The sequence below is a fragment of the Mus pahari genome, chromosome 21 (genome assembly GCF_900095145.1).
Source record: "Mus pahari chromosome 21, PAHARI_EIJ_v1.1, whole genome shotgun sequence".
NCBI classification, from domain to species: domain Eukaryota; kingdom Metazoa; phylum Chordata; class Mammalia; order Rodentia; family Muridae; genus Mus; species Mus pahari.
Window position 1 is genome coordinate 20,008,663 of NC_034610.1, and position 26,326 is coordinate 20,034,988.

Sequence of the window (26,326 nt, forward strand, 5' to 3'; positions counted from 1 at the left end):
GCTACACAGAGAAACCCTGTCTCGGAAAAACAAACAAACAAACAAACAAGTCAGTACAGACCACCTGCAAGTACTTTCTCCCCTCCTGAGACAACTCAGAAAAATCTAAGTGTTAGACAGATTTTCATTTAAGAGAGTAAAATAAAATATGGGAGAGTTACACTATGAGAAACGAAAGGTTGGCAGGCAGAGTAATGCATGCCTTTAATCCCAGCACTCAGGAGGCAGAGGAAGGCAAATCTCAGTGAATCTGAGTTCAGCCTGGTGTACATCGTGAGTTTCAGAACAATCAAAGCTTTTTATTACAACTGTTTATTATAGCTGGGGGGATTTTTTTCACACACTGGCCATGTAGACCATGTAGCTTGGAAGTGACCAGCAAGGCCACCCTTTCCTGGATCACTTTCATTTACTGTGGACATGGTCACAACCTAAAGCATCTGCATGGCCACTTTTAACCCTTTAATGTACTTCATATAGATGCATACACAATACTAATGTATTCAGGTACATACATAGTATTAGTGTATGATTAGAAGTAAAAATGTCTTAGAGGAAGAGACAAGTGGGGGGAAGGTGTGGCTAAATGCTTGAATCTGCGCTATACCGTGGACATGAGCCTCCTAGTTTCTAAGTGTGCTGAGTATGTTGTGTGAGTATGGCCAATCTGTAAACACTCATATGTCATTATCAGTGTCTCTGTGTGTTTAAGGCACCAATCTGTTTCACTGTTTATTCTGTCTAAAGACAAAACCTTGGCCTAGGATGGGCTTGAGAATTTAAACTGATCAACATGAGTCACTAGAAGGCTGAAAGTAACAAAGTTTGGCATTTACTAGGAGAGGAAGCCAGAGAGGGGATGTCACAGGCCTTCATGTTCTGATAGTGCCAACTTCCTCTTGCTGCATATGCCAGCAGTGATTCCTGCCTCCTGGTGGTCGTGATCAAGCAGTGCTGTGTCCCAAGGGCCTGTCTAGCAAGGGTGCACCAGGGGCTCCGTCACAGATGTGGTCCGGCAGCTCTGGGTTCTGAGGACCATCTTTAACCCCACAGGTACAGACTTTCTATACTTCCTAAGGAGCCACAGGTTGCGGGATCTGGCCTCCCTGAGAGCAGCACGGCCTCTGGAGGTGTCCCCTAGCCTGTTGCACCCTAGCCGGAGAGGGGATGAAGGCTTTTCTGAGAAAAGCTAGTGGGTTGCATCCTTTTGTTTCACCTGATGCTCTGCTGTGACAGGCCAGTTTTTAGGGTGCAGGAATGTGGACTTGAGGGTTGCACCAACCATGACTTAGGGTATGTGTCTCCTCGGGGTCGTTAATGGTCTTCTTAGCCCTTTTTAGGGTTGTCCCACAAAAGTCTCAGAAAGGAGTGGAGATGCGATGGATAAACTCAGTTCAGAGGCTCATGGTTATCTTTTTTTTTGTTTTTTGTTTTCAAGACAGGGTTTCTCTGTGTAGCCCTGGCTGTCCTGGAACTCACTCTGTANCTCACTCTGTAGACCAGGCTGGCCTCGAACTCAGAAATCCACCTGCCTCTGCCTCCCGAGTGCTGGGATTAAAGGCGTGCTCCACCACCTACCACCCAGCTGCTCGTGTTTATCTTAGACAAATAATCAGGAGAAAGGTGTGCTCTCAACCCGACACTGGCATGAACCCAGTACCCCCTGTTGTAAGGTCTGCTTGTAGACCCTTCATGAAAAGATTCCTGGATGTCCTGCTTTGTAAAAGTAACTGGGGATACCATCCTAGCACATGCAAAATAAATTAACCCCAAATGGAGGTGGAGAGCAAGGCGCCCAAACTGCCTCATTCCCTGTCTCGGTTTCTAGTCTCCACCTTTGAAATTCGCATGACGTGAAGCCATGCTCTGCCTGGCCAAGGAAGATCATGTCAGAAGTAGGGTGACACAATGACACAGAGACATATAATATATTCATATGGAACGTAATACATGTACATGAGTATCATACATATGTATATATAGGTAGCCCAGACTTGCCCCACGCCTCTGCACAAGCAGGGCCTGGACCAGTCTCACCGACTTCTAGACTACAGCGTTACAGTGGTTATCATAGAGAAAGTCCCCGTAAGGGTGCTCTCAGCATGGAGACTCCACATAGTCATTATCCAAGCCACGGCGGAACCGTGCAGTGAGAGAACGGCTGATGACGATCACCCGGGGTGCCATGCAGTCCTCCCTCCGGTGAAGAATGTTCCAGATGAGCATTGCAGCCGCCAGGGTGGCCAAAAGGCAGGCACCAATGTTCAGGTAGCAAGACCAAGATAAGTTGGTGTAAGGGCCAATTCTGTAGAAGGTCACCAGTCCGATGACCAGCACAAAGCCTGCAGGAAGGAGAGGGGAGGTTAGGACGCGTGCCTGTATCAAGCAGGAGTCCCCAGGAGTCAGGCTGTACTCCTGTCCTACTGTCTTCCTAGGATAGGGCGGAGCTACTTTGTCAGCCTGCTTATTCCTTGCAGCCTTTGAGCCTGAGGTTACAGCCAGGCTTTGCATCTGAGTGGCTGCAGGAGGAGAACTAGGCCTGTCCCATCAACCCCTGGGCAACAGTCTGGCCATCTACGCTCATTCCCCACACCTGGGAGGCAGCCTTCCGCGCCCCGGCCAGAACTAGCCATCATTATCTTAAAGCGAGCTGAATTACCTCTGATTTTTATAAATGCTTGTTAATTTGAAGCAAAAAAAAAAAAAAAGATATTTCTTAAATTTATCTAGAAACAGACTGTTGTCCACTGGTTTAAATCCCTGTTGGAGAGTTTCCATACCCATGATTCTGCTGCCAGAGGGAGCAGGGGTTCCCTCTCCCATCAGGGAACCTAGATCCCACGCTTGGAGCAAGCGGGGCCAGCATGGAGCCTGGCTAGGGCTGGGTTTGGTACTGTTTGGTTTCCTTTGGCTTCTCAGGAGCTTTTCCCTCTCGCTGCCCTGCCCAGCTGTGCTGCTGCTGCTGTTCTCCTGGGCCCTCCTTCCTCTCCTTAACCTGACACTGCAGGGCAAGAGAGGGGACTCAGGGGCCACCAGCTGATCCAACTGTCTTGATTACTGTTGGTCCACTTCCTTTCCGTGACTGGCTCTCGCGGTGTAGCCTAGGCTGCCCTCAAACTCTGGGTTGTCCTCCTGTTTCATTCTCCTGAGTTCTGCGCTGGGTCTGGCTCTCACCAGTTCCTTTCTTAAGGGATGACAAGGGCTTGATCTTGTTAGTTTCTTATTGTAAGTAGTAGGAGAATCTTGGTTTTCTGCCCAGACTCTGTCAACCAACTAGGGTGTGAGGACAGCTGCTTGGTAGAGAAGGCAGCACCGGGAGACTTGCGGGTCTGATGAGCAGAGACTCTGCTGCCCAGAAGCTGGCCCTGGGAGAGAGCTGCAGGGACTCACCAAACTGTGGGACCAAGATGAAAAGGGCAGGGCAGAATCAGAGCCATGAGAGAGGGAGGACGACACAGACCAGCCCACTTCTTCCCCAGCAACACCCTCCTCCAACTGTCTAGCTGTCTTTCTCAGATGCAAAGTACCACCTGCCCCAGGTTCATCTGTATCCCCTACCAGAGCTGCGGTCCCTCTATACACTGCATATTGAATCTGTATGTCTATTTAGAATGTTCCACTCACTCAGAAAACCACCTCCGCTTTCCAGCTCAGGATGGCCCTGTGTAGTCCAGAGCAAAGAGCAGCATCAAGGACAGGCAAGGTGGGGGACAGAGACAAAGACAACAGCTTTGACTTCTCTAGAACGTGTGGGCTCTGACCTCATCCTCACTGGACCATCCAGGAGGAGGGAACAGATGGAGTTCGCTTTCCTCCATCTTGTCCAAAGCTATTAAAACTCATGTCCGTGTTCATTGTAGTACTTTGTGGGATTTTTCATGCATAAAAATTTCATACATGAAAATACTATTAAAATTTGCATTCCAAAACGGCTGTGATGGCTCACATCTTTAATCCAAACACTCAGGAGTACAGAAATAGAGGCAGGTGAATCTCTTGTGTTCAAGGCTTGGTCTAATGAGCAAGTTCCAGAATACACACAGACGCACACGTGCGTACGCACATGCATTCCACCTGCTACTAGAGACAACTTCTCTACCAGTGAAGGGGAGATAGGCTTCTGTTTAACAGCTTCATGCCGTAGGCATTCATATTAGTAAAGCTGATATTTTGTCATGCCGTAGGCATTCATATTAGTAAAGCTGATATTTTGTTAACGGATATAGAAATACTTTGTGTTCTCCTGTTCTCATATCTTTGGGATGTTTATCAACCAAAAGACTTTCTGGTTTTGTCTGTTGTTGTCTTCTTTTTGATTTTGATTTTTTTGAGGCAGGGTTTCTCTAGGTAGCCCTGGCTGATCTGAAACTCAGAGATCTGCCTGCCTCTGCCTCCCAAGTGCTGGGATTAAAGGTGTGTGCCACCACTGCCCAGCTAGCCAAAGGAATTTTTTTATACTTGTTTCGAGACAGAAAAAAGATTGGAATTGAGGCAGACTGGGTACACAGAGGTTGCTAGCTTATGTCTTCTGAAACAATAAATAAACAAGGAGGGATAAGAAGCCTGAGGAAGCAAAAGCAAGCAGAAAGAAATATGCCAATATGTATCCTAGTGGGTAAGAAGGAAGAGGCTGAGGGGAGCCCCTTACAAGAAGTTCCCTTGGGGCTGGATGATACAGAGTGCATACTGCTCTTGTAGGGGACCTGACTGCAGTTTTCAGCACCCATGCTGGGTGGCTTACATGTCCCTGTCACTTTAGCCCCAAGGGCTGCACCACTCTCTTCTCAGCCCCTTCAGTACCTGCACTCACTCAGAAAAGGACAGGTACACACATAGACATAGAATTTTAAAATGTTTAAAAATATTTTTAAAAGAATTGGCCAGGCGTGGTGGCGCACACCTTACATCCCAGCACTTGGAAGGCAGAGGCAGGCGGATTTCTGAGTTCGAGGCCAGCCTGGTCTGCAGAGCGAGTTCCAGGACAGCCAGGGCTACACAGGGAAACCCTGTCTCTCTTTGGGTTGGGTTGGGCGGGAGGCATGTTTTGTTTGGTTTTACTTTTGAGACAGGGCTTCTCTGTGTAGCCCTGGCTGTTCTGGAACTTGCTGTGTTGACCAGGCTGCCCCCTAAGTGCTGGGTGCTGAGATTAAAGGTATAGGTCACCACAGCCCAACCTAACCCTTTTGGTTAGATTGGCTGACTAAATAAATAAATAAATAGTCTTCTCTGGAAACATGTTTTGATTTTAAAAATTTTTTTGAGTAACTCTGAACCTTCTGGTCAGGACTAATATGCATTCATGTGACTAGGGAAGTTAGCAAGGGGAAAACAGCAAGTGTTGGCTCATGCAGGGCCGAGAGACCTGCTCTACTCATTAAGGTGTGGTGTGGTCCTGGGCTCACCGTTGCACTTTCAGGAGCCTGTAGTCACGTAGTCAGGATTCAAATGAGCCTCCTCCGAGAGGGGCCCCCAGGGGACAGCCCAGCATGGACTGCATTTCAGCAAAGAGAAGGGATGAGAGTCTCAGAGGTGGTGGCCCAGGAGGACATACAAGAGCACATACAGGCAGTCCCTCTGAACAGTCCAAATACAGGCTCAGCTGCATCTCTAGAAATGTGTAGGCTCTAAAACTGTCAAAAAAAAGTCTGGTGTTACTGGATCAGTGCAGAAGGGTCACCTTGGGGGAGCAGTCTTTGTGGTCAGTTTGCCACATGTGTTGGAGTCATGCCTGCTTTAATTCCTCTGTATGGGTGTGTCACGACTACGAAACATGTCAACAGATTAAGGGACAAGCACTTTCTGCTGCTAGATTTGCAGGAGTGACCCGCTCCACAGTTCCATGTTCTAAGTGCTGACTGACACTGCCTAGGACAATGGTCATCAGATGCCTCCTCTTCAGTCACGGAGCAAAACTTAGGTCTTCCCCAGGCCTAAAGTGCTTCATGGCTTCCTGATGCCTCTGCTCAGCTTGGTGCCTGTCCTGACACCTCTTTCCCTGCCGCTCGTGGCTTCCGCTCACCCCTGCTGCTTCATGGTTAGGAGAGATTTAGTTGATCAGTGTGTCTGTCCCTTGACTATCTTACGGTGCTTGGTCTCCTACTTTTGTTTCTGTCTCCCATGTCTGGGAGTGCCAGAATCCAAGGATACCAAGGATTCTCCAAAATACCAAGGACTGTCAGGAACTACTTGCTAAGTAAGTAACTTGAGGCAAATCACAGCAAATGGGAAACAGAAGAGGCTGGTGTGAACCTGTGGAAAAGAAGGAAAGGGAGTGCCTGCCTGAGCTCTTTCACGACCCCACTGCCCCTGCTGAGTAAAGGCCATGGAGGAGCTGGCACCTTTCAGGGCTTTGTGGTTTTGTTGGTTTTGTTTTCTCTAGGTAGCCCTGGCTGACCTGGCACTTGCTCGTAGAACAGGCTAGCCTTAAACCCAGAGCTCTGCCTGCCTCTGCCTCCTGAGTGCTTGAAGACTGAAGCCACCACCAGCTGAGATTCCCAAGGGCCATGCTAGGGATTAGCACTGGGGCTCACAGGTGGCCAATGATTTGTTTCAGGATGGTGACTCCACAACTCTATCCAAGGGGTCTAGACCTTTCCATAACTAGCTATATTATTTATTATGCACACAAACTAAAGTTTTAGAAAATGTATCAACTTCCAGGGACAACAGAGAAGATGAAAGAACACTCATCCCGTTGATAAGTTAATTAAAGAAATGTTAGTTGACATGTGCATAAAAGACCTTGTAGAGAGCCCTCTATGTTCTGAAAATATAAGTTGGAAGGTAAAAACTGTAGATCTGGGCTGGGTAGATGGCAGTTGGCCAAAACCCTGCAATACAAATATGAAGACATAAGTTAAGATGCCCCCACAAAACCTATGTTTAGAAAAAAACAAAACAAAACAAAATTGGGCAGTGGTAGTGCACGGGTTTAATCCCAGCACTTGGGAGGCAGAGGCAGGCAAATCTCTCTGAGTTTGAGGCCAGCCTGGTCTACAGAGTGAGTTCCAAGTCAGCCAGAGTTACACAGAGAAACCCAATCTCAAAGACCAAATGAATGAATGAATGAATGAATGAAGCTCAGCATGGTGGTGCATATCTATAACCAACCTCAATGGGGAGTGGTAGGGAGGAGACAGGTGGATCCTGAAGCTCATGGGGCAGTCAGTCTAGCTGAATTGAGGAGCTTCAGGTTCACTGAGAGATCCTGTCTCAAAAATAAAGGTGAATGATGAGGAAAGATAACTAATATAGACCTCAGGGCACCACACAGGCATGTGCACACACAGCCACACTAACAAGTACATACAGCATGCACTCACACCCACTCACACACACATAAACATGGAGCTTGACCGATACACACTTTACAAAGAAAAGGTGAGCTAGACAGCTCTTCACCTGGTCCCCTAGTCATGAAAACCCGGCAGCATGTGGCCTGGGGCTGGACTGGATGAGTTCCATGTGTCTCACTTTTCTCACTGGAGTTAAAGTCAGAGGCTGCACCTTACTTGCTTTTTCATATTTAAAAAAAAAAAAAAAGTAGAAAGGAAAGTCTAGTTGTTTTCTGTGAAAAAAAGCATAACTATTTATTAAAGTCTCATACTACATATTGATGTGGTGCCATGCTCCTACAGTCCCCGAGCTAGGGAGGCCGAGATGGGAAGCTGAGTCCCAGGCCAGCCTGGGCTACAGAGAGAGCCTCCCTCAAAAAACAAAAGCAAATGGTTTACACATCACTTGTTCTGGGTATTGATCAGTTTAAGCTTCAGTTCTGTTGTCAATCAGCTTTGACCACGTTAGAACTCATATAGAAAGGGGAAATGGAATAGTCTGCCCATTTCCAATATGGAACCCTATAGGAAATCTGAGTAAGGGACCTAGGTGTGCCAAGGCCAGCCCAGAGCACGTGTCCTACAAAGAGGGGACTAGATACATTGTAACAGGTATAGCTCTTAGCATCCTCTAGCTCGGCAGCTGGCTGCCATCCAAGGTCTGTCCTGAACCAACAGATAGGTTATTACTGGCTAAGAGATGATAGGAAGAAATCATCCCGTTATTCAGTATCATTAATAAAAAGCAAGGAGGTGTGACTGCATGAACTCACTGCATTGACACATGGCCCTGTCATCTCGGAGAAGGCTCCGCATAGTGCACTATAGACATTATTCTGAAGTAAGGTTAGCTTCTACTTGTGGGGCCTCTGTGCTTGGGAGATGAATGAATGAATACCCCCAGAGTGGGCCAACGTTCGCTTTTGGCTTAGAAATCCTACTTTCATTACCCCTAAGTTGAGGTTCCCTTTCTCCTCCGTGTCCTTTCCCCTGAAGACTTCTCTCTCCCAAACTCTCAGTGATGTAATCAGCCTGTTCAGAAACCTACCGAAGGGAAGTGCTTCAGCAAGTGCTCTGTTCTGCACACACAGGATCAGTTCCATCTCTATGAAGTCCTGTTGCCAAAACAAACAGCCTCTTCCTGTGCACTGGCCAGTGGAGGGCGGGCGGTGTGAATTCCAGCACAGTGGAGAGCGTCCCTTTCCTCTCTTTCTTCCTTCCTGCCTTCTTCCTGGGGCCTAAGCTTCTGTCACAAGGTCTTCCCTTTTGGAATGACTATCAAACATCCACACAGGTGGCATCAGAGGAAAGACACTGGGGTTGACCTCTGGTGCTCCTCTGCAATTGAGCAAGCAAAGTGCTGGTGCCTTTAGGAACATGGCTGGCTTCTAAGATGCATACTGACAAAGGGTCAGTTGCAGACACTGCCAGCCTTGGCATGTCCAGCATGTGTAGCCAGCATATGTAAACAAGGGAAGATGAGCAAACCAGGCTTCTACCTCTTCCATCATAGTTTTCAATCCCTTGTGTTAAGAGACTCAGAAGTACATGACATGAGCCTGATTTTTTTTTTTTATCCAAATTGTTTTTTCTAGTAGAAGGATCCGTAGCATTGAGGAACAGGTGATCATGTTCTTCTAATGCTCCCAAGTGGCTCAGTTGGGTAAGGAAGAAGGGGAAGAGAGATAAGGTATACCTAGGATGCAGGGTGGTGCTTGAGGACCAAATAAAGAAGACAGAAAAGGAAATCACCCCAACCGAGCAAAGCCTAATCAAGTGTTGTTAAGTACTTAAAAGAAGAAACCTTACAGTTACTAGGAAAGGGTGAAGGAAGCCATTATTCGTGGCACAGGAGAAGCTCTGGAAGTTTGGGACAAGAGGAGTTATTGTTGTTGGGGAAGGTTGGCTGTGTCTTTGTTTGTTTTGAAACAGAGTCTCAACTATGTAGTCCTGGCTAACCCAGAACTTGCTCTGTAGACCAGGCTGGCCTTTAAATTCTGCCTGCCTCTGCCTCCCAAATGCTGGGATTAAAGCTATGTGTCACCATGCCTGGCCTCTGGCAATATTTGACCAGGTTCAGAACTGGCTGAGCCAAGAGATAAGGAACAACTCAGAGCCCAGTGGTGAAAGTCATCTTGGTGATGCTAATAGTGCATGACTTGGTTTGTAACGCTTTGTCAACGAGCTTTGCAAAGTCTGAGCTGCAAAAGTCACAGTGCAGGCAGTGAGAGCTGGGCAAGTGCAGACACAGGCTTCAGAGAAACAGAACCTAATCGTACAAGGCCTAGGCTTGTTGGTAAGCATCCATAAAAGGAAATTTATTCACCAAGTATGATGGAGCATACAGGTGATCTGGCACACGGGGAGGTGGAGGGGGACACAGGCAGATTGTGAGTTTGAAGTTAACCTGAGTTTTACAACAAATTGAAAACCAACCTAAACTTCATAACAAGAGACAGTCTCAGAAAACCAAAGGCTGAAGTTGGGTGTGGTGCTGTGTGCTTGTAGAAACCACTTAGAAGCTAGGGCCAGGAAGGCATCCAGTTTGAAGACAGCCTGGACTATCTAGTGAATTCCAGGCCATCGTGAGAGCTCTAGGCCAGCCTGGGCCCCCTAACATGACTCCATCTCAAAACATATTAAGTGAAGAAAAATTGTTTTACTTTTTTAATGGCTGAGGGTATAGCTTAGTGGTAAAGTGCTTGTCTTACATGCACAAAGCCCTGGGCCCAGTTGCCAGAACATACAAATATAACACATATACATACATACATACATACATACATACATACATGTTGGAGAAGAGACAGGCTTAGATTCCACCATGAAGGCAGCTTTTAATAAAGTAATTGGTTATGAAGTAGCTTACAGAAGCCATCGTTCCCCAGGACACCCCTGGGCATCAGGAAGACAGATTGGTACCACATGCTGTGCTTGGGGCATCTTATTTGCTGTTTGTTCGGTTGGTTTCTTTGTTGGCTATAGACTGCCATTGTCCGAAGAGATTTGGAAATGGGTTATATAAACTGTAATGCTAATGGGGTAGAAGAGGAGTTTTTAAAGGAAAATGTAGATAGATAAGGAACATGGCCTTCAAGATTATACATTCACTTTTCCAAGACCTCTAGCTCCCATCTCTCTGGCTCCCAGAACAAACTGTAGAACTTCCTAAGCCTGGCATTGCACAGGGAGGACGCCATAAACCCTTGCATGGATTGGCATGGATTGGTAGTGACACAGGTACAACTAAGGGTCCAGAGATGGCCTTCCCAGCCTGACCCTGTGTGCAGTGCCCTCATGGTGGGCTCCTTAGGCAACAGGGCATTCAGGCGTGTACTGGGACCTGAAGAATTTGGAAGTCCTCAGCATCCATGTAGGGCTGAGCACCTCTTAAACAGAGCTGTGAACCAACCCCAGCTCCAGGTGCTGCTTGGTGCCAGCGAAGGGCCAGAGGCCACACAAGCTCACTGCCTTTACCTTCACGGAGTCAAGGCTACTTTCCCTCTACCTGTGCTACACGGTGAGTTGCAGGCCAGCCTGAGCTACATAATAAAGGGAAAAGGGCGGTTGGGAATCTAGCTGCTCAATGGTAAAGTGCTTGCTAATGTGTGGGAAACTTGAGCTCATTATTTAGCGCCATTAAAAAAAAAAGTGTGGGGCTGGTGAGATGGCTCAGTGGGTAAGAGCACCCGACTGCTCTTCTGAAGGTCCTGAGTTCAAATCCCAGCAACCACCTGGTGGATCACAACCATCTGTAACGAGATCTGACGCCCTCTCCTGGAGTGTCTGAAGACAGCTACAGTGTACTTACATATAATCAATCAATAAATCTTAAAAAAAAAAAAAAAAAGTGCAGCAAAGAGAAGAGGAGAAATGGAGACAGAAGAAGTAGAAAGGGCATACAGAGCAGAGCAGGAGCTGTGCACAGCACCTTCCATAGCATGGACTTCTGTGGGGAGGCCAAAGACAGCACTCGGACCTAACAATCAGAACCAGATGCTCAGGCCAGCTTCTCGTTCCGGACCTTCCTGCTGGGGATGTGAGTGCACAGGGCTCAAAGGGGTCTGTGTAGGGAGGAGATAGTGGAGATAGTCTGGCCTTCTTAAACCTGCGCTGTGCCAGTTACCACAGAGAGCCAAGAAAGCAGACAGAGCAAGACTCCCCATGTGGATGGGACTGCCTGGTGGTAGCAGAGACACAGCCAGAGCCACCTCCCCTCCTTGTCTCCCAGGACTTTGGTGGGCACGTCTCTGTCTTAGGACCTGTCTCCCTGACAGAAACACAACTGCTTTCCCAGGGGAGATTTGGAGTGGAGTTTGAGTGAGCAGTGTTGAGAGCACGTGGAGTACAAGGGTCACGAAGGAATCCTCCCAGCTTCCAGGTAAAGCAAAATTAGGCTTGGGAAGTCTTTAGCAGACGTTAGAAATGCTATTGCATGTACTATAAGGGTAAAACCACACAATGGCGACAGCCCATGAGAGGAGCAGCTTACCACGGCTGTCCCTGATGTTGCTGCGCAAGGGTCCCTCAGAGCTGCAGTTCTTACTCAGGGTTGTGCTGAGCATGGTACTGGTGCCCAGAGATGTTGGACTCATAGCACGTGAGAGCACAGGCAGGCGGGGAGCCTGCCACCCCTTAGTTTGTTCCTTCTGCTGGTTTCTAGGGTTTTCAGCCTCCTCTGTCAATTCCACAGACTTTCCTCTCTTCATTAGCATCTTCTTTCCCGATACCCACCCACCTCGCCCCAGCACTGGGACTCGGGTTAGCCTGACAACAGGTAATAGCAGGCGTTTCCTCGTCCTGTGACAGGACATCCTGGCGCCCCACAGTCTCTCCCTGGCTTTAAAACAGACCCAAGCACAGGAAAAAACCCAGCTCTAAAATTAGCAGTGTGATAGAAGAAAGGCACATAGCTGCTCTCTGTACTGTTTGTCAATGAAACAGTCTAAACAGGCCAAATGCATTTCCTTTTTGGGCAAAACAGACCCGTCAGAGTGATAGTCAGATACCAAAGGGACAAGGCAGCCTGAGAGGCATGACAAGCTTCCAGACTGCCCCGGGGGCCACTACCCTCACTGCCCTGGCTTTTTCCACTGGCCTCCAGCTGTTGGGGAGTTTTTGGACAGAGATGGTCTAACCTTTCCAGAGGTTGTGCTGGCCTTGAAATATTCAAAGTAGAAGTGTATTAACCGAGAACCCTTCAGGAGGCCCCTGATAAATTCTCTCCAAGACTGCCAAGGACACCTGAATTTCAATTAATGGACATTTTCCTTATTTTGAGTTTTCTTCAGTGAGAATTTGGACACAACACACACAAGTTCTAATGATTCCAAGTAAGAGTCTCTAGGCTGTCAGTGTATGAAAGGCAGCAATCAGGTTGATTCTTTCACTAGAAATAGTTCAGTCAGGAACTAGTGAGAAGAAAAATAAACAACACAAGAACTACAGTTCTTTTCCTTTTTGGCACTAAGCTGTCTTTTGCTATTTTTTGGGAGGAAGGTGGTTTAGACAGGATCTCACCATGTACCTCTGGGTGGTCTGGTACTCATTCTATAGACCAGGCTAGCCTTGAACCTACAGAGATCTGCCTACCTCTGTCCCCAGAATGTCGGGATTAAAAGCGTGCATTCCTAGCACCAAGCCTTTTTAAAACTCAGCTTTTCCTATGGTGTTTTCAGAATCTTCCATTTCCTTCTCAAGGGTGGATTCAGATGGTAGAGGCCACCCTCAGTGGGAAGAACTGTTTACTTTCTATGTCTGATCAATAGAGGGCAAAGTGTGAGTCTTTAATAAACATGCCCATGTTGTACTCTTAGTGGTGAAGGCAGGAAGGGGGCAGGATTGACACCCCCCCACATCACATCTGCATGTCTCATATCCAGTGGGAGTCACAGAGACAATCTCATATTGCAGCTGGTAAACTGCAGCTGGTAAACTGCACTGCAGCTGGCTCAGTGATTGGCTCACATTCACATTGGGGAACCAGGATACAGTTCCAGCTCCTGTGCCACTGAGCCCTGGGTCCTTCCACAGAGACTTCACAACCTTCCCAAGCCCCACCCCTACCCCTTCCTGCCTCTGCTGGCCCCAGGGAAGTGACTTTCGCAGGACCATTCTGCCACACTATTCTTAGCATTCAGGGTAGCAGGGCTTCCTCACCACCACCACCACCACCACCACCACCACCACCACCCCCCGGGCATTCTCTAGCACATAAATACCATTCAGCCTCATTCTGGAAACTGTTTCTCAAGGAAGATAAAGGCCCAGGATCTGTGATTCCTAGAAGGATTCCCTTCAGACTTCCTGCTGTTTCCCCTATCAGGAGTAGACGCTGGGCCCCAGGAATGACTGGCAATTTAGACCAAAAAGGAAAGGTGGATAAAGAATGCCCCACACTCTGCTCATGTGCACCTGTGTGCTGCTCTTCTGTCTATAGACCACACAGCAGACAGTCTCCGTGAGCTGCAAGAAGCTTGAACTTCTCCTAGTTGTTCATGATCCTAACAGCTCTGAGCACGCAGGATGGAGCAGTGGGACTCCAGTCACCAGAGGTGGTGGGTCGTGCTCACACACCTGCTTTGACTTCTAACGCCAGTCTAACGCGTCCACGATTCTGTGGATCATTGCTGGTGGTGGCACCACTTTCATCCTTTAAAAACAGCAACCGGGTGTGGTGGCGCACGCCTTTAATCCCAGCACTCGGGAGGCAGAGGCAGGCAGATTTCTGAGTTCGAAGCCAGCCTGGTCTACAAAGTGAGTTCCAGGACAGCCAGGGCTAAACAGAGAAACCCTGTCTCGGAAAGAAAAAAAAAAAAAAAACAGCAAAATTTCAGCCAGGGTGGTGGCACATGCCTTCAATCCCAGCACTCAGGAGGCATAGACAGACAGATCTCTGGGTTTAAGGCAAGCCTAGCTTACGTAATGAGTTCCAGGCCAGCCAGGACTACATAGTGAGATACTGCCTCAAAGCAAATAAGCAAAAATAACAAACAGCAAACCTGCTTCTATCATATCTAATCCTGCACACAGTATCCCCAGGTCACTAGGTCGGTGGATGGCTGAAGCAGCTGCTCTCTGACAACCCAGTGTCATGCAGTCAGGTTGTGGTCTGCATCTGTGTTGCAGCCAGGATGGGAGCGATGTACGCATTCGTGGTTAGGCTTCTGCCGTCCACTCAGACTGTGTGTAACATGCTTACATGAGCTTCTCACTTATCATGAGCAAGGATTTATGCTGAGCCCAGGTCGGGCCCCAGGAAGCCTCACTTAAACAGAGCCCTACCTTGTGTTGTGACTGTAAGCTGGGCAGGCTGCCTCCCATCTCTGCCCAGCATAAACCAGCTAGTCCTCAGATGCTTCATCAAATTGACATCGGGAACACGCAGACATACAGAAGGGTAACTGTGGTACAGATTCTGTAGACTCAGGAAAGCAGAACACCTTACTTCAGTATGCTAGAACCTGGAACAGCACCTCAAGCTGTACCACTAAGGCCCTGGGGTACTCTCTCTCCATGATATCAAAAGGGCCCAGCAGGTCTGCCAGCTTTATGGGGCCACAGTGTGGCTACTCTTCTGGCCCTGGGTACTTACTTGCCAGCTGGAATGCAGCAGCCATTGCCTCCTCCCAGCACTGGGACTCTGGTGACATCAGGGGCAGGCCCGTTAGCCCAAGGATGAAGGTGATCTGGCCCACAGCAAGTGCAGCTGTGGCCACCAGGTTGCAGGCACGCATCATGTCAAACTGTACTGTGGGCCAAAAGAAGGGAAGGCAGGTGGTCAGTGTGTGAGCCACTTAGGGAAGAGCCAAGTCAGGCTGGCCCACGCTTGTCTTGAGTGATAGCCACTTCTGTTTTGGGCCTCTGTTGGACCTTTGAAAAAGCAATACAGACAGCTAGTATCTTCTCTGAACAGAACTTTGTGGAGTCTTCATGCTATCCTCGTGTCTTCTCACAAGCCACTCCAGGACCCCCGAGCTTAAGTGCAAAGTCACATCGCACCTAGGCTGCAATTCTGCTGTGTGATTTGAGTTTTTGTGTTTGTAGTATATGAATGTGTATACCATGGTCCTGGGGCAGGGAGCTGTTAGACCTGCTTGCGTGTGTACACATGGAAGCCAGGATCAAGTGTCTTCTCTGCTGTTCTCCACCTAAGTCTTTGAGATTGGGTCGCAGCAATTCTGTATCTCATCGTTTTGGCTAGATTGGCTAGCCATGGGACTCATGCACAGGTTAGGGTGGAGGCCGGCCGGCTCATGCACAGGTTAGGGAGCCTCTTTTGTGTGAGCCAGCAAGTAAGGCCCCACTTACAGAGACCTGAAGATCTTCTGTCCCACCTCTCACACAGACTGAGAAAGGCAACCCAAGGGAGGGGCAGGCTGCTTCACCTCAGAGGGCATTTAAATGGCTAGAAGGTAACTTTGAACCATTTCTGCCATTTTGGCGGGTCTGTTTGTTTTGACCTAAATGTTTGTTGAAATGCAATATAAATTTACAAAATAGCTCGAAGCTCTCTGGCTTGATGTCTGCCTTTCCTCTCATCTCATGTGGGTTCATATGTCTGAGCACATGATAGGTACCTCTGCCCTAGGCCTGTGGGCACCTCACTGTCCCTCTGTCCCTCTGCTATCCCTTCTAAGCCATCCCTGGAACCCCACCCTCCCAGGTCCCCTGCACCACACAGTAAAGTCTCAATCCATCAAGAGACTATCTAGCTAGGGCCTATGAGAATGGACAGACCTGGAGGCTAGAATTCAGAGGGGAAATCTGCCTCATCCAAATGGCCAGAGACCTCTGTGCCCTTCTCGGTTCTTGAAAACTGACTTTGTCCAGCAGTCAGTCTCCACACAGGTGAAGGGTACCAGGCCAACAAGTGTGTTCCCAGGACAGGGCTAAAAACTCACTTAAAACCCCATACTGGCAACCAGGATGTTGTGACCCTTTTCCTTCAGGCCTTTCTCAAACCATTATAGCAGTTTGAGAGAAGTCATCTTGTCACATTTACTGAACACAGGCTTGCTCTTGGGGTGCTCTGCCACGCGACTGTCATCTCTGCCCTACCCCGTCTTCATGCCGGATGCTCTCTGACTCATGCTCCTTACAGGATCGTGTTTATATTTAGGCTGTGGAGTGACAGAGTCATTCAGGGGTTTTGTGCCACTTCTGCCACCAAGGATCAGCCTGTCCTTCCTATTGTGTTTTAAGCCACTTCCTCTGCAGAGAACTCTCCTGTCACTTAAAACTCGAGGGCCCCTTCCGGATCCCAAGCTTTTCCAGCTTGCCCCCTCCAGTGTGGGAGTAGCACAAGCAGATTTAATCCCACTGATTCTTGTACACCGCCTGTGTATATGAAGAGCTCAATGGCTGTACAAGATCTTAAGCTTAGGGGACAATCCAAGCAGCCCGTGGGTCTGGTGGCACACCAGAGCGAGATGCTGCTGGATGAGCAGTTGCCACTGACTGGATCTTCCAGCTTGGGCACTGTAGTAGTAGTTTCTCCTAATTTACCCACAGCAAAGCCTCCAGTGGGTCCTGCTTCTGGTGACTGCGAATTTATGTCCTTAGTTAAGACAACTGGAATGCAGATTACTAAAGACCCTAACACAGCTGCTTTAAAGGGGCATGAGGTAGGGCCCAGCAACGTTGATCAACAGGTAAACTCACTTGTAGCGAAAGCCTGATGTCCCGAATTTGATACCCAGAACTCACATAAAGGTAGAAAAAGAAAACCAACCCACAAAAGCCAACTTCTAGTCTCCGCAAATGCACCACGGCATGCATGTGTCTGCACACGTGCATGTGTGTGCATGCTAATCAAGATAAATCTGGGGGAAGGCCAGGCCAGGAAGCGGGAGTGGATGGGTTGGGGAGCAGGGCAGGAGGAGGGTATAGGGGACTTTCGGGATAGCATTTGAAATGTAAATGAAGAAAATATCTAATAAAAAATAAATATAATTTTTTAAAAAAGATAAATCTGAAGATGAACTAGGGTCCGGCAACTTAACATTCCTGGTAGAAAACAAGCAGGCATATCCCTCCAGGTATAGACACAGCTTAAAATAGGCAAGTGTGCTCTTAGACTCTAAAAAGATTTAGAGGGAGGAAGATTGACAGAGGAACTGGGAGTGCCAGGGGCAGCTGAAATGTTCCCTGAGCTGAGGTACTCACAGAATGGTGTAACTTCCTGAGGCATAGGGCTGTTCAGGGCCTGATGGCTCTGGTAGTGAGTGGTTCAGACCAGTGGCTGCCTCTTCTGATTTTCTGGTTACAACTCCCCCCTTTACAGACAGCCTATTAATGACCACACACAGCAGGAGGTTCAGCCCAATGCTGTGTGCTCCTGCAGGGTGCCCTATCCATTTGGCAGATGGTGTGTGCTCCACAAGACTCCCTCTGTAATCTGGAAAGGCATTTCTGACTACCTGCACCAACCTACATTCTTTACTATCCTGTCAACTATCCTAGAATTTTTGGTGTGACTGAGATTTTTCTTGTTACTTATTTTGCATTATATATATATATATATATATATATATATATATATATATATATAATATATAATATATATATATATATAACTATATATATATAACTATATATATATGCACACACCCCATATATAACTATCTGGGGTGTGTGCATGTTCACACATGTTGGAGCATGTAGGTGGGGAGCGGTGGTGGTTGTATCTGTATGGACATGTGTGTGGAGACCAGAGGTTGACATGAAGCATCTTCCTTGATCACTTTCCAACTTATATACTGAGGTCTCTGTGCTTGAACCAAGAGCTCCCGCAGCCCCAGCTTTACCCCTCTGTCTCTGACCCCTGAGCATTTGAACTCCACACCCACCTGGTGTTTCCGCGGTGCTGAGTCTCTGAACTCGGACCTCATGATTTCACCGTAAGCATCTGGCCCTCAGAGCCGGCTCCCTAGCCATGGCTCCCTAGCCATCGCATACTTATTTTTACGCCATATATCAGGGCTTCTTTTTTTAATTTATTATTTTATATATGTGTGTCTGTGTGTGTGTCTGTGTGGGTGTGTGTCTGTGCACACGCACCATGTATGTGCCTGGTGCCCACAGAAGCCAGAAGAGGGCATGGGATTCTCCTGGTTCTGGAATTGCAGGAGGTGTGAATCATCAGGTGATTCTGGAAGTCTGTCTCAGGGCCTCTGGAGGAGTAGCAAGTGCTCTTAACCCCCAGGCCACCTATCCAGCCCACAACACAGCTTCTTAAACTTTTCTCACTTATAACCCCTCTTCTTAAATTTTTATTTATTATTTTTTCAAGACAGGGTTTCTCTGTGTAGCCCTGGCTGTCCCAAAGATGGCTCGGTAGACCAGGCTGTCCTTGAACTCAGAGATCTGCCTACTTCTGCCTCCTGAGTGCTGGGATTAAAGGTGTACACCATCACCACCTAGCTTGCTTATGTATGTATGTATGTATGGATGGATGGATGGATGGATGGATGGAGACAGGGTTTTTCTGTATAGCCCTGGCTGCCCTAGAGTTCCCTATGTAAATCAAGCTAGCCTTGAACTCCCAGACATCCTGAGTACTGAGATTAAAGGTGTGTCCCACCATCTCTGACCTCACAACCACTTTTTGCCTAAGAAATGTTTTACATATCTGAGGTATAGGTGAAATAGGAATAAAGCCAAGAATTTACTGACAATAAATCATAAATACATTTTAAAAGTAATTTTGGTATACATATAATTTTACCATTTATTAAAGACAAAAGCAAACTGCATACTAATGAGATGAATGTATTTGATAGAAAATCAAATCATGATTGAATATTTCATACTATAGGATGTAGAGCACCTTCAGTTTTCAGATTTTGATTTCATAAGCTTTTTATTTACTTACATTAATTTATTTATTGGGAGTAGAACAGTGTTGATGTCACAGCAACTGTGTAGCAATCAGAGGACAACTTTCAGGAGCTGGTTTTCTCCTAGCACCATGTGAGGTCCGGGGATCAAACTCAGGTTGTCAGCCTTGGTCTTAATGCCTTTACCTACTTAGCCATCTTGACAACCCCACATTTTTATTTTATTTTAATGATATATTTATTCTTACGTCATGTGCATTGACATTTTGCCTGCAGATCTCCTGGAACTGGAGTTACAGACAGTTGGAACCTGCCATTTGGGTGTGTTACATGTGCACATAGTGTGAGATGGCAGAAGTATAGTTAAATCCATCTCAGAAACTGTTAAAAGTCTGTCTGAATTCCAAATAAAATCAAACATTATAAAAGGAAAAACAGTCAGTGAGCGATGCCCACCTTTAATCTCAGCATTCTGGGTGAGGAGGCTGGCAGGTCTCTGAGTTCGAGGCTTGCTTGGTCTATATAGCAAGCTCCAGACCAGCCAAGACTATAGAGTGAGACCTTGTCTCGGAAAGAAAAATGGAAAAGAATCAATTACCATAACAATTTCAAAGACAGACCAATCTGATCCATGCACACTGAGGAATGATGGTAGGAAAAATATTTAAATCTTTGTTACTTGTTACTAAGCAATTATGCTTCTGTAACAGCAAGAAGCATAGTCGTGAAAGCACGGCCCTTCATACAGTCCCAAGTTTTCAAATCAGAGCTGAGGTGGTTGAGGAAGCAGCCCTGACACTGTGTAGTGAGAGCATAAAGCATGAGAAAGTGCCGCGTGCACACATAGTGAGTTCAGGGCCAAGGCTATAGTGAAGTATGAACAACACAGGTGAGCCCTGCCCTGAACACTTCAGGTTCATTAGCCATTTGATTTTGAAACAACTTTGAACATTGTTGAACATTCAGAATATTGTTGATTCAGAAACTTTTACAATTGCCAGATTTCTTGTGATGGCCCCCCAACCCCTGCCCCATGCAACTCCCTCTGAGAACACGACCTGCAGTTTAAGAAGCTGCGACTTAATATAGCCACCCAGGGACTTTGCTGCTTTAAAGCCGCGTAGGATTGGGAAGGTGTGGAAATGTGATGTTGAAGGCTAACAGACAACACAGGAACAGCACATAGGCATCCTGAGCGTCATCTGGACGGCTGGGAGAGGAGCTGAATAAATGACAGAGCTGTTTGCAAAGAGAAAGACCCAAGGGGCTTGCATGGGCAGCTGCACAAGCTGTGCAGTGGAAGGGAGTGCAGACTGACTGCTGGCCTGTCTTGTCCTCTGTCCTCCCTGTTGTCCTCCTCACTCCTGTCTTCTTGGCAGGCTGAGTTCTCAGAGCTCTGCCATACGCCATGACCGACTCTGTCAAGCCACTCACTCCCTGCCTGAATTAGATCCCCCGAGTCACACAGAGTGTTCCGGGCCCACCCCATGGGAAAGAAGCACTCTCCTCCATACCGCAAGCCTCCAGCCACAGGGCCACCATCTGGCATGTCATCTGTTGTACTTGCCTGTGTGCACAGCCCAAAATGTCTCAGAGCATGACATAACTGTATCTAAGCAAACCATCTGTCTGTCCAGGTGTCCAACCGGCCAGCCTGTCTTGATGTCCTGCATGGTGGAAAGGTGTGTGGAGATGCTTGGGGGCTGCCTAGAAGCAAGAGTTGAGGGATCTCCCTGGGTAACATGGAGGTCCAGAAGATCTGTGCCAGGGTTCAACCTATGTTCATTATTCATGTGCAGCCTAAGTTCAGACAAAAGACTGCAGATTCCTGATCAAGAACACAAACTGCCGAGCAGTGGCGGCGCACACCTTTAATCCCAGCACTCGGGAGGCAGAAGCAGGCAGATTTCTGAGTTTGAGGCCAGCCTGGTCTACAAAGTGAGTTCCAGGACAGCCAGGGCTATACAGAGAAACCCTGTCTCAAAAAACAAAAATCAAAAAACAAAAACAAAACAAAAAGAACACAAGCTGTAAAAGGGAGCCAGGGAAAGTGAGCACCAGAGTAAGGCTAGCCCTAGGCTTAACTAGCCAGGAAATCCCTGGGCTCCAGCTCCCAGTTCCTCTAAAGGAAGAGTCTACCTGGGCAGCATATAACAGAACAGCTAACTGGTAGAAAAATCCCCATGACTCTCTTGGGGAGGCCTCAGTATGACATGGCAAAGGTCTGACATGGATGAACCATGTTCCTATCCAGTGCTCTCAAGACGTGCTCTCCACAAGCACAGAGCCGTTAGACCAGAGATCAGATGTCACAGAATGGCCCATGTGCTCAGTCTGCATCTCAGGCAGGTCCCCTGTATGTTTGTAGCCAGAAAGCACCAGTGAGTCTAACTCCATGTGTTCTACAAGCCAGAACTCACAGCTCAGAGCTAGCAGGAGGTGACCCTGCCACATGGCCCCACCAGTGATGTCTAGAAAGGCTAAAAGTGACCTGTCTTGTAATCTTACTCCAATGCCCTAGGCTGCTTCTCATAATGAAATTGTGAGCAACCACATAATCCTATGTGCCGCAGACTGATATGCCCATGATGTGCACTGAAGGGCTTTGTAAAGTGTCATTGCTCAGGCATGAAGGATGTTACCCCAGTGCCATCTGTCTAGATGGCAGAATTTGAGCAGCTACCTCCCCACCCCCCCGCAAAGGGTTGATTTCTAAAACCACTTGAGTTACATGGTAAGGTCCTGCATGAGGGTCTCAAGGCTGGTCACAGGTCTGACTTCCGAGGGTAGCAGGTGCACATGGATGAGAGCATCAGGAATCACTGGCTGTAGTTGCTGTTTTCTGTGTCCCAAGAAGAGCAAGTGTGTGAGTTGAGCTGAGTGGTCGGCACAGATGGGAGCAAAGCTCATGCGGAGGAGAGGAGGAGACCCGCGGCAGCCCTCCCTCCAGGCTCCTGGGCACCCAGCCAGGCAGCCCTGTCCCAAGCCAGGGGGTTAGGGACCAGCTTCCCTCAGGAAATGCTGACTTATGGCTGCTTTGTTCTACTGCATTTCAGTCTCAATGTGTGTTAGAATGTGTTAGCAACCAGAATTACCCATCCAGCCTGTTTTCCAAAATTTCATCCTGTTACTTATTATCAAGAAGTGTCTCTGATTTTTCTGTTGTTTGAACAACAATTGCTGTTCAGATTCATTGAGGATCAGCTACCTTTCAATGCCATATTTATTACAAAAGGAGTTTTTTTCTCTCTTTGAGACAGGGGTCTCACTATGTAACCCAAACCAGCCTGGATCCACACCTGAGGGCTAGGATTACAGTCATCTACACCAGCCCAGCTTAGGAAACCGCTTGTGCAGAGCAGCAGGCTTACATAGGTGGGAACCTTAGGCGCAGGTAAGGGGGAAGATGAGGGGTACTCAGGGCAGGAACAGCTGAGGCTGCCATGCTGTCACTTAGATGTGGACAGGGAGGAAGTTATAGAGGCCCTATTCGTTCTGTTGGCCTGACCTCAGAAGGTGGAGAGTGGGAAGAACAGATCTCTGTACAAGATGTTCCAGGGATGACCTGGTGGAGCTCAAAAAGCAGGGAAAGGAGGCAGGAGTGTGTGCATATCACAAGGGGTGGTTGGGTTCCTCAGAATCTTTATGGTCTGGAGTGGGGTGGGTCTGGAATTGGCTGTTCTCAGAGCCTAGTGAGAGGCACTAGCAGGAGCCTCTGCCTCTACCTGGCCCCACCCCAGAAGACCTGAGGCTTCTCAGACTGGGCAAACCACAGCCCATAGCAGAAGCTTGGGAGCCTTGGGGTTACTAGCTTTCCTGCTTAGGCAGAATGGCCATAGGATTCACAGGGAAAGCTCTCCATGGACACATGACAGAGACCCACATTCAGACGTTCGGCCTCCCACAAGGCATCTAGCTCCTCAGAGTGCATTCATCTTTGATCTTCTCAATAAAGGGCTCCCTGCTTGTCAAGGCCCAAGGGAAGAGGCTGAGCTGTCCCACGGTAAGCTTAGGTGCCTCTGCTCATGGGAGGGGTGGTGTTCCCCTGCCTTGTTGGCAGGCCTTCTGTTGGTCACGAACATGGCTGAGGTGGTTGCACTGGGCACATTGCTCAGGATTTCCAGGAAGTCCCCTTAACAGTGAACAGATGTCCACCTACGTCTCGTGCTTTCTAAAGATCAGCATCATCTTCCGACAGCCGCCATCTGACCTATGGCCTCCAAGGCTGTTTGTAGGAGACTGGGCACTTGTTAAGCAGACCTCCTGTCTGTTTTAGGGGTCATTACCGGGAAAGAACTCATGTCAGCAGACATGTCTATTTTAGATTGCATCCTCATATTTTTTTTTTTTTTAAGATTTATTTATTATATGTAAGTACACTGTAGCTGTCTTCAGACACTCCAGAAGAGGGCGTCAGATCTTGTTACGGATGGTTATGAGCCACCATGTGGTTGCTGGGATTTGAACTCTGGACCTTTTGAAGAGCAGTCGGGTGCTCTTACCCACTGAGCCATCTCACCAGCCCGCATCCTCATATTTATGTGGCCCTTTCTTCTTGTACTCTCAAACGTGCATGCTATTTAAAGAGAAGTTCCCAACTCCCAGGGCAGTGTATAGACCCCAGAACAAGAGAGCTGGGAAAGGAAAGGCCACCATGGCGGTGGGGGAGGTAACATTCTGCCCTTTGCTACCATGTGCCTCCTCTGGTCTCCCGGACATCCCAGCCAGAGTCTCCTGCACTGTCCGAAGGCCCTGACCAGCAGTTAAGACAGAGCTCACCCACGTGTTCTTACACTTCTTGTTTTACTTATTAAGTAATATTTCTTTTTAACCAAGGAAAAATGACTTGATTTGATTAGGATACCCATCTTTCATCCTTCAGCCGCATGTAATGGCAGAGAAAGGGCCTCCAGGCACGGGAGTGACTTATTGTGAAGGAAGCCACAGGCATGGTCTAGGTCAACAGTGGGGCTCTGCAGCCTTGCTTGTCAGGGTGGGCAGGAAGTGCAGGTTCCCTGCTGCCACCCCCAGCATGCACGGACACAACCTCCCCTCACCTGACCACTGGAAGGTGACAGAAAAATAACAAGACTTACGTTTGACGGTGCCTCGGGACTCCTGGAAACCTGCTGATTCAGAGCCCCATCCTAGCACCTCACAGTCATGGGTGTCCACCTGCCCAGTTCGAGTCCCAGGGCTTGTGCCTCCCTTACCCCTGTCCACCAGCCAGCAGGACCTCCACAGCCCCACACTCCGCTTGCGTCCATCCTCCAGCGTCTGGTACACCCAGTTGGGGGTAAAGGCTGCTGCGTTGTTGAGGATGAGGGAGACCAGGGCCACCAGCACAGCGGTGGCCACAAGCTTCTGGACCGTCATCGCTGACTGCCAGTGCCGTCTATCTCAGAGAGTTCCACGTCCCAGGCAGTCCCGCCGTGCACCCAGAGAAAGCCAAGATGCTGCTAGGGGTGGCTAGAGGACATCAGCACTCATCCTTGGGAAGCTATGCGGCAGCTCCAGCCCGGCACAGGAGGATGTTGGAGGGACGGGGAGAAGCCCATGGGACAGGTCCAAGAGACAGACTCACAGCCCCGTCTTAGCCTGCCTCTTGAGCCTGGAGCAGGGACAAGCCTGTGCGGAAGCTGGTCTCCCCAAGACCCATTCCAGGGAGAAATCTGGGGCGCCGACTGCACCAGTGAGAATCCAGAGTTGTAAATGGGTCGTCTTCTTTGGAACAGTGGCCAGGGAGGCTGTGTCCACAGTGCCTCTTGCCTACAGCAGTGGAAAACGGACAGTAACTCGGGAGGCAGGCACAGCGTGGGAATCAGCCAGGCCACACTCCTCAGAACGGGCTGTGGGAGCCAGTCTGATGGAGGAGCAGGGTTGTGGAAGCAGTGTGGGTTTGGCCACCTCTCTGCTACGTATCCCGTCTTGGTACCTCTGCCACAAATGGCAGGTCCTGAAAAGCAGAACGCCTGCCACAAGGAAGCGTGTGTATGCGCGTATGTGTGTGAGCTCCCGTTTCCCTGTCTCTCAGCAGAGAGGAAATGGTTGTTTTTGAGGCTGTTTTTGGTGAGCAGGAGGGCGTAGCCAACTGCAACAAATAGCAGCCCTGCCACAGAGCCAGACACTAACAGGATGTGCTTCCTGATGGGAAAGGCCTGGGGAGACTTCAGAGGCCCGCTCCAGCCCACCCCTGGCTGCCCCTCCCCATCTTCCTGTCCCATAGGAATAGTCAGGGATGCCAGCCAGGACACTCATCTTTTTACCTGTTGCCATCAAACCTAGCCAGCTGTGCTAGGTCCTGGACCAGGGGATGCTACAGACAGCACGGGCGGACAGAATCCTAAGGGACTAGGTGTCCATCCATCCATTGCCCAAGGCATGGTAGGTGCTGTGAGTCCCCAATGTCTACAGCAGTGGTTCTCAGTCTGTAGGTCATGACCTCTTTGGGGGTCAAATGACCCTTTTACACGGGTCACCTGAGACCGTCAGAAAACACATTATAATTCATAACAATAGCAAAATTACAGTTGTGAAGTAACAACAAACTAATTTTATGGTTGGGAGTCACCACAACATGTGGAACTATATTAAAGAGTTGCAGCATTGAGAAGGTTGAGAACCACTGGTCGGCTACCTTCCCTCTCCACAGGGGTCCTACCTTGAAATGGCAGAACAGAGTAGGGTGTGGAGGCACCTGAGGCAGGCCACCATCTGCTGACAGAGATCCATTTACCTCAAGGGAGCAAGTGTGCTCAGACCTTACAAGGAAGGGGCCCTACTTGAGGAACCTCTGCTAGGGGTGGTTCTTGGGGTGGCAAGAAAAGGTGGGATTCTGTGAGGGGGCTGTGTCACCAGGCAGGCTGGATAACTGATGTGACTTCTGAGCAGCCAAGTTTGCTTACCAGCATAGTGCTTGCTCCCCTGAGGCTGGACAGAGCGACTGTACATTTGATCTCCTTCCTCATAACGCTTAAGCAACCAGGTCTGAGACTCTGTGTCCCACCTCCAGAACCCGCCACCAGGGCTCCAGAGCCGCATAAATGAACACAAGAATACAGGAGCTGTGGGCTGTCCGAACCATCTCAGGCACACACACCTGGGTAGGATTTGGACAGTCTGGTGCTGACTAGTGTCCTGGTCGGAACAGGC

The 26,326-nt window shown here is 48.6% G+C and overlaps 2 protein-coding genes across 2 annotated transcripts in view; one reads left to right on the forward strand and one right to left on the reverse strand.

Moving 5' to 3' along the window:
- The window catches only part of Ift140 (intraflagellar transport 140), an 81,741-nt gene that overhangs the window by 38,899 nt on the left and 16,516 nt on the right, over positions 1-26,326 (forward strand). The gene's annotated exons all lie outside the window — the stretch shown is intronic.
- Positions 1,649-25,221, reverse strand: Tmem204 (transmembrane protein 204). Its single transcript, XM_021221174.2, has 3 exons — positions 24,271-25,221; positions 14,929-15,084; positions 1,649-2,342 (listed from the first exon to the last, which is right to left on the reverse strand). The coding sequence occupies exons 1-3, from the start codon at positions 24,548-24,550 to the stop codon at positions 2,098-2,100; spliced, it is 681 nt and encodes a 226-aa protein (XP_021076833.1). The 5' UTR covers positions 24,551-25,221; the 3' UTR covers positions 1,649-2,097.

What these genes read in the sequence shown, in the direction of transcription:
- Tmem204 (XM_021221174.2), bottom strand. Translation starts at nt 24,550, where the DNA reads ATGACGGTCCAGAAGCTTGTGGCCACCGCTGTGCTGGTGGCCCTGGTC. An exon ending in GTCCCGAGGCACCGTCAAAC is followed by an intron (nt 15,085 to 24,270) that starts GTAAGTCTTGTT and finishes TTTGGCCCACAG; the next exon opens with TACAGTTTGACATGATGCGT. An exon ending in TGCTGCATTCCAGCTGGCAA is followed by an intron (nt 2,343 to 14,928) that starts GTAAGTACCCAG and finishes TCCTTCCTGCAG; the next exon opens with GCTTTGTGCTGGTCATCGGA.